The 16,304-nt window shown below is 37.4% G+C and overlaps 1 protein-coding gene across 1 annotated transcript in view; it reads right to left on the bottom strand.

Moving 5' to 3' along the window:
- The window catches only part of hs3st4 (heparan sulfate (glucosamine) 3-O-sulfotransferase 4), a 90,032-nt gene extending 74,548 nt beyond the window's left edge, over positions 1 to 15,484 (bottom strand). Inside the window, exon 1 of the mRNA XM_005920253.3 lies at positions 14,067 to 15,484. Within this exon, the coding sequence (XP_005920315.1) occupies positions 14,067 to 14,662 (596 nt within the window). The 5' untranslated portion in view covers positions 14,663 to 15,484. The remainder of the gene's footprint in view (positions 1 to 14,066) is intronic.
- Positions 15,485 to 16,304: the final 820 nt, after the last annotated feature.

Here is a 16,304-nt window from a genome sequence, read left to right on the forward strand (position 1 = left end):
ATTTAGACAGTGTTTAACTCTTAGTGATGCTGCAGTGTTCGTTTGACCTGAAGGATACGGAGTTTAGGACCCAGATTACTCCCAGATTTAAGAGCATCTTAGTCCGACAAATACGACAATAACAACGGCCGCCTGCATGTTCTGCAAAAAAAAGTGCTTTGTTGTGTATCTGACGGACAAACACCAAACCAGTTCCACATCACTGAAGTTGCACCATTTTTACAAACCAATTCTGGTTCATCTGTTTCACTCAACAATCGGCCATGTGCGTATGAAAACAAAGGCACTGCGCATGCGCGCGTTTTACTCATGTTCTATCGCGATATTTCATTTTCCTATCGTTGCCTAACATTATACCGGTATTACTGTGAACGGTATAATATGGCCCAGCCCTAATAGACAGTGCAGAACTGCATGGCTCTGAGAGCAAGCAACGCTCACTTCATCTTACTAGTTGCAGAGTCTATTCATTTAGTCCAGTGTTCACTAAGAATATGATATTTTAAAGGACACTCGTGTTGTTAGGTTTAGGCAACAAATGTCCTAAAGCCATAAAACAATGACCATTTCAATAGGCTCTTTATAAACCTCTGTTTTTATTTTGCAATTCTGTCTGTGTTTGACTACTAAATCTCTCAGGAAAACAAAAGTTGATTCAGGAAACAGAGGAAAAATGACTCTGATTAGGAGACAGTGACAGCATATTTTCTATTTGTTGATTTTAATATTAACAAGTTAGATAGTTTCTTTCAGTTTATATAAAAACATAATAAAACAAAATAATACAGAAACATAAGCATAATAAGTTAGCACCTGATTTTACTTGTATCAACACATACTGAAGAACTTCTATCGGCTGTATGGGCTTCATTATAAACAAAATTTAAAAAATAAACTAGGGTTCTTTCCCCTAATGTTTTGTGCTCCCTGTACACCCCTGAAACCAAGCTCTTACTTTAGCTACTAATTTGCGCAAAAGAAGTTATTACTCCATAAAATAAATAAAAGAAATTGACTTTACCTCTTTAGTAAATGTTCCTTTTTCTTAACTCTTATTTATACACGAGTATTTAGCGGGTTTTTTTGTTTTTGTTTTGTTTTGTTTTTTTTGTGCTCTGTGTTGTTGACAGTAGTCTAGGTGTAAAAATGTACTATCCATATTCTGTTTTGCTTTGCAATAATAAAGAATAACAGGCCATAGTTTGTATCAAATTAGACAAAATTAAATAAAAAATGATGAACAATATGTTCTTTATAGACAAACAAAAACACCCTTACTCCAATTAGACACAATATATTATGTTGTGATTAAAACATTCTGTTGGAACCAAAACATTCAGTTATATAAATTGTTACCAGCTTTGCTGTTTATATTATTAATCATAGAAATGATACAAATACATGTCACAGATTGTGCAAGAGAAGAGTTGGTTTTATGGTTGAGAGCAGGTAAGAGCCTTATTAGAAAAGCAGAACTCGTCAACTTTCTCCTAAATCTCTATTACCAATAATCCAAATTACCCAGGAAAAACAATCACCTCCTGATATAGCAATTAGCAATTAGCATAATCCCTAAAAGCCTCCTTTTGCATTCCATTGGCTTAATCCAAGTCTCAAAGGAGTTTGGCAAATGCCACAGCTTGTGTTAATGACTTCCAATATACCAAACACATACTGCATCAGCAATATGTTTCAAACAAGTTATAAAATCAAAATAATAGTGAGAATATTCTCTCACTATTCAATCCAGCATAGCAACATCTTGACTGTATGTAAGAAGTGTGTTGAGAGCAGTTTACACATCTAATACTCGGCTCATACTTTGTTTCACACTGTGCTAAAATTCGTCTAACGGAATACCCCATGGTGATTTGAGGGAAAGAAAGAGCATGAATAAGTAAACAACATAAAGCGATGAGAAACTTCAAAGGCGGTGGGACAATCACAGCAAACAAGATCCTGGAAGCCAATGAATGTGTTTGTCTTTGTTTGTGACAGTGACTCAGGGGTGTAAACAGAGGAATTAGCTCACACCTCCGGAGTCTCAACACATCACACAGCCATAATTGAATTAAGTCTGTCAGGTCGTTGCTGAACTGTAGATGTTATGAGGAGCACAAGATGCATTTGACTCTAAGGACCACCCCTAGAAACGGTCATTTTTCATTCCCATAAAATACCAAAAATAGTAATTAGTGGGGAAAAAATGGTTTCTAAAAATTATGACATCTATGTTTAGCAAACAGGCCAATTTTTATGTTAAGATATTTAATGCATTGTAGCAAACACCTAATGCGTTGCATTTATCGTCATATGCACTTTCCTTCTTTCCATCCCTCAGCCTATAATACAAAAGAACCCATCAGTTCCCATAGACACATGCTTGAAACATATCTCCAGCGGTTCCTGTATCTTGGCTCTATGTCCATTCCTGTCAAGGTTTTCCTTTTGACTGAACAAATGCATCAGCTTGTGTCTTGAGACCATATCGCTCGCAGCCAATAAGGAGCGTGAGCAGCAAAGTGCTTCAGGAGATGTGGAAAGGAAAATTGGAATCCTGACAAGTATGATTGACATGCGTATTTGTCCCAAAGGTAGTCTTATTTGCAGAGATTTAAAGACGTCTGTAAACCAGCATTCTGCCGAACAGAGTCATTGTTCCTCCAGACTAGAAGCATATCACGGCAATTCTGTCGCATGCAAATAATCTTTTGGGAGAAATGAATCCCTTTGAGCATAAAATGACTTCAGCTTATACTTTATTTTCAGTCCAAAATAAATAATTTAACAGATGAAGCTATGTCTTTCATTTTCAGACAATCTGTCCATGTTGCGGAACAAACACACAAGCCCAAGTCCTTCCTTCTATCCCAGCAACAGCAGAGGAGAAGGCTGCTGCAAATTGTATCTAGCTGTTTTGATGGACACAAAAAAGTGGATATGAGCCTTTATGGCAAACCATAACCTGGGGCCACTTCATAGCAGTGGAAGGGGAAAAAATGGAGAATTAAAATCTAACCATAAGTAAAATAGACTTCCACTTGAAAGCACTGGAGTGTAGCTACAGCAGAGCAAAAGAAAGAGACAAATGTGTGTGTAAAAGAGGAGGTATGTGCATGAATTCTGAACAGAACCAAAGACAGGATGAAATTGGCTATACCCATTAACCGCTGAAGAGTTTTTTCCCCCTTCTTCTATATGCAGAAAAGATGAAGCGCTATTACTTCTTCCATAATTCCCATGACACATTACAGATGGCTAGAATAAGATCAAGCCTATCTGTTGTCCTGGAATAAAAGAAGCCTCTATTCAGTCAAAACAAATCACCAGAGGAAAAAAAACCTCTTGAAAGGTAATTCTACACTGAGGTATGTACAGTATGTGTTTATCCACTGTATTAGATTATTTGCTGCAGAAAATATGACACCAGAGAATCATGTTGTAATAGTCGTACTAATTAGCGATTCGGAAAAGTTGCAGCTTAGTGCCTGTTCTTTTTGAAATTCAGAGGTCTCACCCGAGGTTAACTAATTCACAACCTGATGATACATGTTGCATAAAATCACACAATAACAGCAAGACGTCTGTTTTGCTTTTAGAACACCGCATTTAGTTAGCGAACATTAACGACACAAAGCCCATCAGAGCATACACAATTTTCACTCTAGCTCTGTTCAGCTCAAAGGTAACAGGAGCAGGGGCAGATCTAATGTGGTGGCATGGTGTGGCATGTACCACCTTAAAACAATCCCAGTGCCACCCTAGTTTTGCATTTGTCAGTGTCGTTTATTAAAATTAGCTAGCATTAACACTAACACTTTGAGCCTATTCAATTAACACTGAATATAACCCCCCACCCCCTTACACACACACACACACACACACAGATTATTTATTATGCTAATAATCCATGTAACACAAGTTTTCAATTTTTGGTGAACAATACATCCATTTGTTCATGACAGTGCAGGTTTCTGAAATTTAGGCATGTAACAGTTTGATTATTTCTTAAAATGAAAGTGTGTGAAACACTATTTCATATTTCAGATTGCACAGTTACTTGCTGGTACTCTACCTTTACACTCTTATATTCAGCAGCATATTTATAAATTACCAAGGATTGTCCTGTTGCAATAAGAAGTCATTTCCAGTACAAAAAGAATGACTTCATCGCTTTGTTGATTCAACAAGATAGATTAAAACTCAAGTGTTGTAGACCTATACATTATTGTGTATTAGAGAGACAAAAAAGAAAAGGCTGCTCTTCCTGTTTTTAGGATCCAAAGAGCAAATTTTCTGAGCTATGCAGGATCTGAAGAGATTCTGAAACAAGAAATAAACATGATTGCTCCTGTGGTAACTGGTACCTCAGAGCTCTGTGATCCTTGAGAGTTTAATCAAGTGGAAAGAGGGTGGGCACTGAGAAAGACCTGAGTGAAGCAGTCCTCTGTCTTTACAGCACAGGGGTATGCTGCTAATTAAAAAGTTGAATTCTACAACTGCAGTACTGGCACTGGAGCACTCAGAGGTGCGTCCTTGCGAGTCTTGGCACTGTCTTATCGGGCGTAGGCAGATTATGCCATGTTGGGAATGCGTAGGAGAGGGAAGCATTGCAGCAGCACACAGGCCCAGCTGGAATGGATGGCATCCTGCCTACTCCGGGATCTGGCCCACCGTGCTCTTTCCCATCTCCCCACTGAGTGGAGTCATGGGCTCCCAGTCAGGTGGCAAGAGTCAGGGGCTAAGCTGCCCAAGGAGCAACTGAGAGAGGGAAAGCAGGTCTAAACAAGGGATAAATGCGGGATTTAGACTTTCTGCTGCTTTGCTTGGCCATGGATTCACATCTCCATTACACACCTCCTGTTTCGAATCCTGTCTTATGACCAAAGGTTGCAGGTACACCAATGCCTATTCTGCGTTACACTCTGTTCCTTTGACGTGCCGCAGCAGCTAAATCAGACATTGTACACTGACACTTCTTCCACTGAGTTTAATATTTAAAAGAAAAGGATTTTTTTCACAGTGCAGTCCAAAAAATAGATATGTTCCTTTGATAAGATAAGGTGAGGACTGAACGTACTCTATTGTATGACCTTGGATGAGGTAAAGGGATGTAGCTGTGTAGGATTCACTGATTATAGTGCATTTCTTATGAGAAGTTTGTAAAAGTTGAAAACCTCATTCATTTTAAACCTCATAGTAAGTAAACTAATTAATCGATTAATGGAGGATGCTAAAGTACCTGTCCTGTGCAGCAAAGTGTGAATTTGGATTTTGGAGTGGTGGTCATTTAGTTACCTTGTTTGACAGAATTTCATTTTGCACTTTCACTTGTTTAAGTTTAGGCACCAGAAGCTACATTAAGTTCAGAAAAATATTATAATTTGGACTGAAAGATGAATCTTCACAACATTAATCTTGGATTTAGAAGGATGGAACTTAGCAAGTACATTTAAATGTGATGCATAGTGATGGTGAACAAAAATAGTTTTCAAATTTCTTGGAATAAAACTTACATCTGCTGGGACAATTATAGAGTTGAAAGGTATGCTGATTTGTTTTTTTTAGCACAGAGATGGTAAGGTAGGGCCATCTCCCAAAGATTTATGGGTATGTCTCTTTAGCTTTTATTGCAAAGTGTCATTTTAATAACACAGACATATTACAGCTTCCAAATCTTGGAAACATGTTGGTTCTGGCTCACCGGTAACCAGTTTATCATATATTTAAACATTGCAGTCATGCAGACCTGTGTTGAGCTGTTGATCCACTCATGTCATCATTTGTAATTTTCACGAACTTTCTTTTAATTTACAAGTTTTATTTATATGTAATTATCTTCAAAGTTGAATGCAAAACCTGTAGAAAACCTTTGAATTACATTTATCCAATATTTTCCCATATGACTAAAGGATACATTCTATATTTTGATAAGTTATTTTAAGATAAGATAAGATAAGATAAGATATCTTTATTAGTCCCACAAGTGGGAAATTTCATGTTAAGGCTGCCGACCTATTGCACGCAATGGCGGCGCCATCTTACCCTCCGACCATACATACATTACACAAAAACATCACATGGGGAAGACAGGTCAGAGAGGTACAACAATGGAAAAAGCACCACATGAGGAAAGATAAGATTTTGTGACTGGGACTGTGAGGAAAACCATTAACTGGCATATACGAGGATTCTTTTATTGTACATCGCAGTATTCAACTTAATCAATTTGTGTTTTACTGTACCTCACATCTAAATTATGTTGTATTACATTATTTTATTATTTATGGGTCAACAAGTCTTACTTTTGGACACATTTCATAGAACAGCTTCATACTTTTCAGGAAATGGATTTCTAGCTGTTTAAAAAATAATGTGAGGCAGAGCCCACTGGTGGGGCATAGAGCCACTGCAGACTGAGCACAGACGTTCAGAGGAAAAATTTGGCACAAAGCTGAAGGAAATGTGTATGTTTTTATTGGGAAATTAAAAAGAATAAATAACATTTTGTTTTTGATTCTCATTTGCAACCTTTATTTGGATAAAATTTGAATGAAATTTGAATATATATTTTTATTGTTAATGAATGATAAACTCTTGAAGTGGGTAGGGCAATAACCCTACACCCTGTGAAGTAGGTCACTCTGACAAATTTGACATCCAGGGTTACAAAGAAAACTCAATATGTAACTGGTTATCCAAACATATGAAGGGTAGACGCAGCACATGTACTCATGAGGTGCATGTACTAGCACACAGAGACAGAGCTACTTGAAATTTACCCAGCATCTTTGTTTCAGAGTCATATTGATTTTTGATGAATTTCACATAGGATTTGGCTTGGATCTACTCTGTTGATGTAGCTGTACAGCAGACTCTTATCGAATGTTCACCTTTATACATAATACAGATAGGCTGCACAAATTTAATATGAGTCTGCAGGCAGAACTGGTGTGCATTTCACTTTTAATTACCTTGAATCTTGGAATTGCTCGCAAATTGCATTCTGGCTTCAACATTTAACATTATTTAATTACATATTTATCACATAATACACAATATAATTGCTCCATATGATGTTCTTTTTTGCAGGCAGAAAGCTATTCTGATTTGTGAAAAGAGTAATCTAACTACTGACTTTGCAGTGCATTCATCAGTGTGGAACAGAATTACACTGAGCCTCAATAGATGAGAAACCTCATGCTCTCTGCTGTATTATTTGATCTGGATACACATGCTTTTCAAATAGAATTAATCTGAAATGGACAATCTGACATGTTCCAAAATTGTGTTTTTTTTTCCCCACTGTGTAGTAGGCAGATACTCCTAGTATTAATATTCTATGCACCTTAGATGTTAAAGAGTTTGGAAAAATATATCTTTTCTATTTTGGAATTTAATATTTTAACTATCTTTAAATTAGAAGCATAATAAAAATCAGACAGCTGTGGGTCAGGTGGTACAGGAGGTCATTGAACAATTGGAAGGTCAGCGGACTGATCTCTAGTTCATGTGCCAAAAAAACCTTGGGCAAGATATTGAACCCCAGATTTTGTAGAAAGAGCTCTGAGTGCTCAACTGAGTAGAAAGGCACTATGTGAGTACTAGTCCATTTACCATTTGTGAGTCCAAAAATGGATAGTTTTCTGCCTTGTTTACTGATACATGACTTTTTGAAGCTTTTTTGACAGCAGTTTAGCATCCTTTTTTCTTTATAGATTCTTGCTGTGCTTCTCACTCCTCACAAACCCTATTAGTTAACATTAATGTAAACACCATTGTTTGACATTTTGCAAAAGTGACGAAAATACCAAACAGTCAACCTCTCTAATAGGTGCTCATTAAATCAGCGTAAAGTGAATTCCTGCTGAGTGTTTACCCACATCGGACACAAATCTTAATGAATGACTGGTAATCAATTAAATTCTTTAGCACAATTTATGATGCACATATTTTTTTTCCACTGAAGTACTGTATGCGTGAGCACAGGCAGAGCTGGAGTCAACAGTTGCTGTGTTGGTCACCAAGCATCTAACACTTCCTTTTCCAGCATGGGCGTTTGCACCAGGTTGACTCAAGCTCAAGAGAACAGATAAGTTAAATCCTTGTGGTGATGGCTTATCCTCTTTCCTCAGAAATAGAGGCAGCATTAAAAGTGCCAATTGGCTGATGAAAGTCCTCTGTGAGCAGTAATGATGCCACTACATTGCAAATTGCTTGTTCAAGTAAGCTCAAAACACACTGGAGAAACTATCCAAGAGTGCTAAAAACAAGAACGCGGCACCAGTCCCCAATCTGGGACTGTCTATGGAGGTTTATACCAGGCCTACACTAAACTTGGAAACCTAATTGGAATATCACATGTAGTGGGTTTGAAACTAAACTTTTATAGTCTTGAAAAAAACGAAAAACTTCTTTAACCTCAAATCCAGTCACAAATCTTTTGCAAAAGAAATGCATGCTTATGCTACAATTTTAGAAAGTTAAAAATCTTCTGAAATATACAAAATGTGTGAAATTATCATTTTCCTTCCAAGTTCTCTATATAAAAAAAAAAAAGTTTAGTTTTGCATTTTGATCCCTCAAGTTTCTCCAGCTGCTAAGGTTTTAGCAATGGGTTACTTTTCTCCAGTATAAATTAGTATAATTGTATGCAAATTAAGCAATCTAAGAGTATGATATGTTACATTATAAATACGGTATTTTATATTGTTTTGCTAAAACATAGACTATAGGACACTAGATAGATATTTCAGAAGGTATTTAGCTCTCCATATGATCTAAATACTGGAATTGGTGATTGAAAATGCATAGAAAACTGCATTAAGTTCATTTTGTTTTTTTCTTTTATGTGTAATTTTAGATTTAAGTGGTTAGGTTATGTACACCATACATACAAACAGAGTTAAAAAAAATTAACCGTAATTTACAGACTTTTTTATAGCACTATAGTGAATGATTTCATGGTAACACATTGTTAATGTAGTGTGTTTTTTCTGTGGTTTTTTTATTCATAGCCTATTGGTTTGATCAGACACAACGATTAAATAAAAATGTATACCCTTTCAACATAGATTGACCAACATATATTTTCTATACTTCAACACTTACATCACTAAAGCTATGAAGAGTAAGCAAACCCTAGTGGTTATCAACTTGAAATATCAACTCAAGTTTTGTTTTAAATCTAACTATGCGCTATATGGACAAAAGTCTTGGGCCATACCTCTTAATCTTAGCATTCAGGTGTTTTTAGTCCCTGTGCCACAGGTGTTTAAATCAACCACACAGCAATGCAGTCTGCCTGTATAAGCATTTGTGAAAGAATGGCTCATTTTAAAATGTTCACTGAATCGAGTTTGGCTGTAATAAGATGCCACTGCTGCAACAAGTCAGTTCAAGGAAGATTTTCCCTCCTAGATATTCCACAAACAACTGTAAATGGTATTATTACAAAGTGAAAGTGTTTAGGAACCAATGCAAATTAGCCACAAAATGGCAAACGACATAAAGTTTAGAGCAGGATCGCCAAGTACTGAGGCGTACAGTGTGTCTCCAGTGCTCTGCTGTCCATGGACAGTATAAAATAAATACAAGCTAATGTGGAAGTGCATTAAACATTCATTCTATTTCTCGGCCACTTGACGGCAATAACTGTGGCTGCAAAAAGACAGCTGGACCTATAGAAGTCATTGTGAAATTAGCTTTCTGTCAAGACCCATGTAGAAACTTTCATGTGGAGTTTGAAGGGTCAGTCACTCATTTTGGACGGAAGTTTTATTTGCTCTAACCATGGTTCAGAGATTAAGGATTACGAAACGGCATGCTCATTGGCTAACAAAATGTAAATCACAAGTCATTAGCCAGTAAGTGTATGGTTCAACTGTGAGACCCTCCCTTTTTCTTGACCACGATTACAGAAGTGTTTATCTCAAGACTTCAAAAAGAGGATATCAGACATCAACAGGTGACATCACGGTAGCTATATTCAATTTTTATACTATGTCTATGCAGCTCGATCAATAACTATTCAATTCAGTTCCTCCGCTGCTTAGCCATAGGCCACGGCTTTGTAGCTGTAATAAGTAGATGGTCCGTTACATTTGTCTATATGAGTGCATTCCTTACATTTCCTACAAAAAAAGCTATTTTCATTCTAAATGAATAAATGCAAAATGTATCACTGAGGATGGATACAACTGACTATTGTCTGTCAATTAAAGTATTACATTGCCTAGATGCATTCTTATTGTGTGTAAGAAATGGCAGGGCCTTATTTACCCCTGCCATTTCTGTCAAGATAAAGGGTCCTATAACTAAAAAAACTTAAAAAAAAAAAAAACCCTGAAAACCGGTGAAAGGCTTACTAAATTCTAATATCAAGGCAAGATACACAAGGCTTTACACTTTTGTTTATGAACTGCTTGAAGCCAGCAGGAAAAAAAAATACAAAATATGTTCCTGCTGAGAACCTATGACTCCCTTTGACTGTGGTTATATCCTTGTTTTTTTTTTACATTTCATTCTGAGTGAAATCATTCCAATTAAAAATGTTGTGTCAGCTCTTTTCACAGAATATAGCTTTAATAAGCTCTGGTGTTTACATGCACTGATGCAGAACAGTGTGACATGTATAAAAGTGATGAATATGTTAAGCATCTTTTCTCTTTCACGTGTGTTTGATCAGCTCCCTGAAAATGGATATGTATCACTTGTTCAGCACAGCAGTTGCCATTATTGCATTGCTCTTAGCTCTTTAATTATTTACGAGTTTGAATTCAAAGGAAACTCTGCAATGAAGAAGTTCAGCTTGGAAGCTGCTATTTTTGGGACGTGGAGAAGCAGATGTCCCCACACATTTACAACATGATCTGTCCTGTGCAGAAGGAATGCAGCCAGAAAGTAATCACGATCAGTCATTGACACTGGGCATTTTTTTTTCATTCATATATATATTCGTGTGTATGTATGTGTGTATATATATATATATATGTTATCAGAACATAGATGTCCAAGAGATTTTCCTGGGATGATAATGTTTCTTTCCAGCAGAGTTTATTGGTCAGTAGATAATGGTTTTCATGTGCATTAACCTGCTGTGTTGAATGTAATATACTCTAGAGCGAGTTACGTGTTTGGCATAAGTTAACATTATGCTCCAACAAGTAAATTACCATTACTGTAGTCCTAAAACTCCACAGTTAAACATCCAAACCTCAAAACTTACTTAGGGTTAGCAAGATTGTGCCTCCAACAGACTCATGTAATTATGCATATGACCTTGTTTTACAACATGCCCTATTCTGTAAGAGTGGTTGTAAAGAAACATTGTATAACAGTTGAAATACCAGAAAAAAATGGCTGTGTACAAGATAACATCTGTAGCAAGAGTTTACTAGAGCTTATATTCATAGATGGGTACCGCAGAGAAAAATCTTGGAATTTTATCTGTCATTTTTGCATGATATACCAAAAAAAGCTAGTGCTACCAGTATTTCCAAACTAAACTAGAGACATGCATTCTGTGTCCTGATCCTGGCATTTTTTTATGTATTTTAATTTCACAAAATTGCATGAAAAAATATCAAAATGCATAGACATCTGTAAATGTAAAATGTACCTGTGCAATGCCATGATATGACATAGGTAGTTAACAAAAACAAGAAAAACACAAACACAATCCCAATTCATTCTAAAGACACTTTAACAACATTTGTAGGATATGTGTAGAAAACCATAAAGCTCTGTTATCTTGTATTTATACCAGCCCTCGGCAGAAAAACACATGGTCAGAAAGTAAGCCCAGGCATTTCATTATGTACTTATAGGATGTCGTCAGACTGATATATTCCTTACAGATCTTCTATCATAGCTGTCAAAATACAGAGCAGGTGTTAGTGAGACAGGCCCAAATTTATGAATTCCATTTTGTGAGATTACTGGTCTCATTCAACTACAGCAATGTCAAACTGTTGCAAACATTAGTATGTGATCATAATTTCACTTCCATTAAGTGCGCATTAGCCAGAGCATTACCGGCAGGGAAGAGAGAGGCAATATAATACATCATTTAGTGTTTAGAAACAAACAAACTTTGCCTGAATTAATGTTTAAATCAATGACAAAAGGGTGACTCAACTCATGATTAAAGCATATATCTATTCACTTTGACCATCGAAACAAGTCAAAATCACACCCTTCTCGATGAAGCCTATCCATCGACGTAAAATATTTCTTGCGTGTTTATTTGTGTCATTTTGAGGTGAATGTTCAAAATGAAATGCCCCTTCAGGAATTATTTAGCCCAGGGGCCCTAAAACACACAAGTGCATTTATTATTATTTATGTGAGCATGTCATCCTCCTGTCTAATGAGCCTTTCACCGTAAGCATAATGAAACAGCTTGCATTAGCACAGGATAAATGAACAGCCTGAGAGCTCCCATGTCTACGCAGTGAGATGAAAGCAGATGTTCCACAACCCAAACACCAGTGTAACAGACTTAGATCTACAGAGGAACAGAAGGGATTTTGAGTCAGTGTCATTCTCATCAGCTCATTGACTCCATTAGAAAATTCCCCTGGTCAAACATCATTATGTGAAAACAACGCCTAACTGAGCCATGACCAACTGACCATGAATGAACTCCTAAATTGATTTTTTTTCTCCTAGAAACACATTAGTGATAAACAGGTTCTTCACTGGCAAATAAACCTGGAGTCAAAGTGAATGTCAACTACCACACATGAAAGGTTGTGTAAATAATTCTCACATAACCGAGAACTGGTTGTAGTGGAAACAAAGAGTGTTTCAAGAAATCAAGCTTTTATGGTACTATTAGTCAAGTAGATGGAAGGACAATAAAAGAAAGCAGTTGCTACAGCAATTCATGGTTTCATTTTATTGGTTTTATGTTTTGACTCATAAAATCAAAATATAAATTGACATATATTTAAATATTTGTGGGATATCTTTATGTAATAAGCAGTATACGTACAAAAAAAACCAATCTCACCCTTTTTAAAAAAACCGGTAACGCATTTGTGTGCATGGGTGTGACTGTGTACAGAATTGTAACTACATATTTTCACAGTCAAAATGTAAATGTGAAAATTTCGTACAATTTATCAACGATGTATTGTTTATTTATGATAGGCTTTCTTTAATCTTTTTTTTCTCCAAAGTGATGTGTGTTTCAGCTTTATTGGCTGATAAAGGGAGACGAATGGAGCCCAAATTGGCTCTTTCAAAACAAATTAGCAAAATTGTAAAAATAAAAATAAAATGTTGTATAAGATGGATATAAATAGCTTAAAAATCTTAAAAATATATGATGATGATCCCCTGTCTAACCTTTAACCTCCTGTGTGACAGCACATCCACTGGTATATGGCAGACACCAGGTGAACAATGTATAACTCTTTGCTATTTTTAATACTATTGTGGGTTTTTAATGGGATTAAATATGTTTTCATTATAAACTCTATGATAAAGCCGGGGAAAGCTTCAAATAAAAACAGTAAAACCACGTCTCGTTTTTGTCTGATAAAAAGTCATAGAACTCACTTAACCCATGTAGTAGAGAAGGAGAAGAATTCAAATTGATTCTTTTAAAGGACAACATCATGTTTTAGACAAATGTCATAAATCATGTGTATTACTGGTACAGAAACCACTCTCTAAAGCTGCTCTATTCGATTTTTCCGACACTTTCAGCATGCCGTTGTCTCCAGTGTGTATTTATGAAAAATCGGTATAGAGAATAACAGTGCGATGTTTTTCCTTTTAGGCTCTGCTTTGTAGTTTTAGCGTAAGTAAGCTAATGTAGCTGAAAGTACAGATTGACAAGTGGAAAAGTTTTGCCGTGATGGCTGAAATTATGTTCCGTGAATGGGATTACATGTCATCTATACACGGTCATCTACATACTAGTCATTTCTACACGGAAAAATTAATTAACTAATGAAGCATGTACGCCTGCATATATATATATATATATATATATATATATATATATATGCGTGACCTTCTACAAACAACTGCACGTGATTGAAAAGGTAACTCACCTGTACCAGTCAAGCCCCTTTTCGTAGTTCCTATCAAAGAAATGTGGCTCATTTCCAACTGCTCTGACATCCGGGTGCACCCTGAGAGCCTCCAGCAGGGCTCTGGTTCCCCCTTTCTTCACCCCGATGATAATGGCTTGGGGAAGTTTCTTCTCTCCGTAATCCGAGGTGCAGTTCACCCTGAGTTCGCTGTCCGTGGTGCTGAATTCCTGGTGCTCCCTCTCCAGCGCAGTGGTATGATACGCCGCCGCCGATTTAGTTGGAGACGGCTGAGTCCTAATCCACTCCACTGTCCTTTGTTCGGCCTCGGCATGTTCTTTCGCGATGGATACCGGGGTTGTTCTCTCGGATTCGGTGAATTCAGAAAAGCCCTGGGAAGTGGAATAAAGTTTCTCTCTCAATGTCACAAAAGTTGTCTCCTCTGTCACCAGCCTCCCCTGATACACATAGGTCTCTTGCAGAGGGAACTGCAGCGAGTTGTAGCAGCTCATCAAGCTATAGAACAAGTAGGTGACAGACAGGGAGAGGGTGAACATGAATAAGATTTTCCGGGGCACTTTAGAGGTGAAAACCGAAGTGCTGGACCAAAATGCCATCTCTGATAGCAATGATCCTCTCAAAGAAGTGGTCAGACATGTTTCCACCCCGAGTCTTGCATGGACAAATTCAACAGCAATAATCAGTCACTATCAACGCTGCTCCAGCTAAAAAAGCGTGAAGCTGGACCAAACCACCCTAATCCAACCAAACCGCATATTTATAAGGATAGCTGGAACTAGACCGTAAAAATTCCGAAGGAAAAACAATGCGTCCCTTTTCTCGAGTATCGATTTCTAATTCCAAGGCTGACAGACAATGTCACAATTTATTGGACTGAACTTGCAGATATGAGAGGCTGGAGGTCTGGCGTCCTTCCAAATTAGCAGCCTGACTGGAACTGGGCAGCGTATGATGGACGAAATCCTGGTATTTTGTGAAGAGAAAAAGAAAAAAGGCAATGAAAACCAGAGTGTTTAAAGTACGCTTCTTCTCTTCAACCGCTCAACCCGAAGTCCAGTCCCGTCTCCCACAAAAGAGTAGATTCCCATCGGTGGAGGCAACCTACAAAGCCACTAAATCTTTCCAACATGAGGCAGTTTGGCGCGCAATCCTTTACGCGTCCCTTTATTTACTTTGCGTAGTAGAAACTCGGTTTCCTTTGTACCAAAGCATCCACACTTCCCACTGACTACAGGATGCTGCTCGCCGTCCTTACGCCTTCTCACATTGGTAGGATACTACGATGTGCGCATCGGCTGGGTGAGCTCATCTGAGCTGAGGCACTACAGAGCCACACAGCACAACTAGTGTGTACACCCACTTTTCCTCTGTCCGTGCACAAGTAGTGCTAGAAACGTCAGATTTCCTAATCTAAGGGAGTTGTGTGGGGGAAAAAAAGCTCATCTTTATTCCTTTATAGAACTACTCGTGGAGATATAAAACTCGACACTAGAATATGCGAGAGCTTATTGCAGTGTGATTTGCTCCATATAAAGTTCACTGTTAAATTCAATATCAGAGAGATTATTTTGATAGAGGTTATTTTTTACAGAAAGCTCATGTCTGCACCCTGCTGGTTTTTTGCGGCGCATTAATTTACAAAAGACGAGAGAATGTGTGTATGACGGAGAAAGAAACGGAAACAAAGTTTAACCTGATACATGAGGGGAAACGGATATTTAGCGTTTTTAAATTAACAACGCTGATGGTGAAGTCACATTTCTGAGTGAAAGAATCCAGGCAGAAAACAATCCCGCGTTTTGCATTGTGCTGAGGATGTTGCTTAGGCGTATTATTCACTGAATTTATTATACATGGGCTGCAGACTATAATTACTGATGAGAATATTCAGTAGACCTTAACTTGTACACTTTGTTGCCACAATATGAGGATCTAAAATTGCATGCCACCGAAATGTCTCCCTGTATTAGAGAATCTCATTCATCACACACCTCCAACACACCAGGAGAGCCATCGTCACAATAAGTACTGGGTCACAAACAATTTGCAATGCCTGCTTCTCAGAACAGCGCGCCCCTGCTATATTTAAAGATCTCTGCGTCGTAATAGGAAAAAATATTTCTATGTATATGTTGCTTGACCAGATTTGTCATTTCTAATGCTTGTAGCTGGCTGGGCATGCAAACCAGGGGTGATACCAAGTCATATTATAGTGTTGGTAAAGGATTGCAGTATAGC

Source organism: Haplochromis burtoni, unplaced genomic scaffold (assembly GCF_018398535.1).
Source record: "Haplochromis burtoni strain Fernald_Lab_line unplaced genomic scaffold, NCSU_Asbu1 Contig_21, whole genome shotgun sequence".
Taxonomy (NCBI): Eukaryota; Metazoa; Chordata; class Actinopteri; order Cichliformes; family Cichlidae; genus Haplochromis; species Haplochromis burtoni.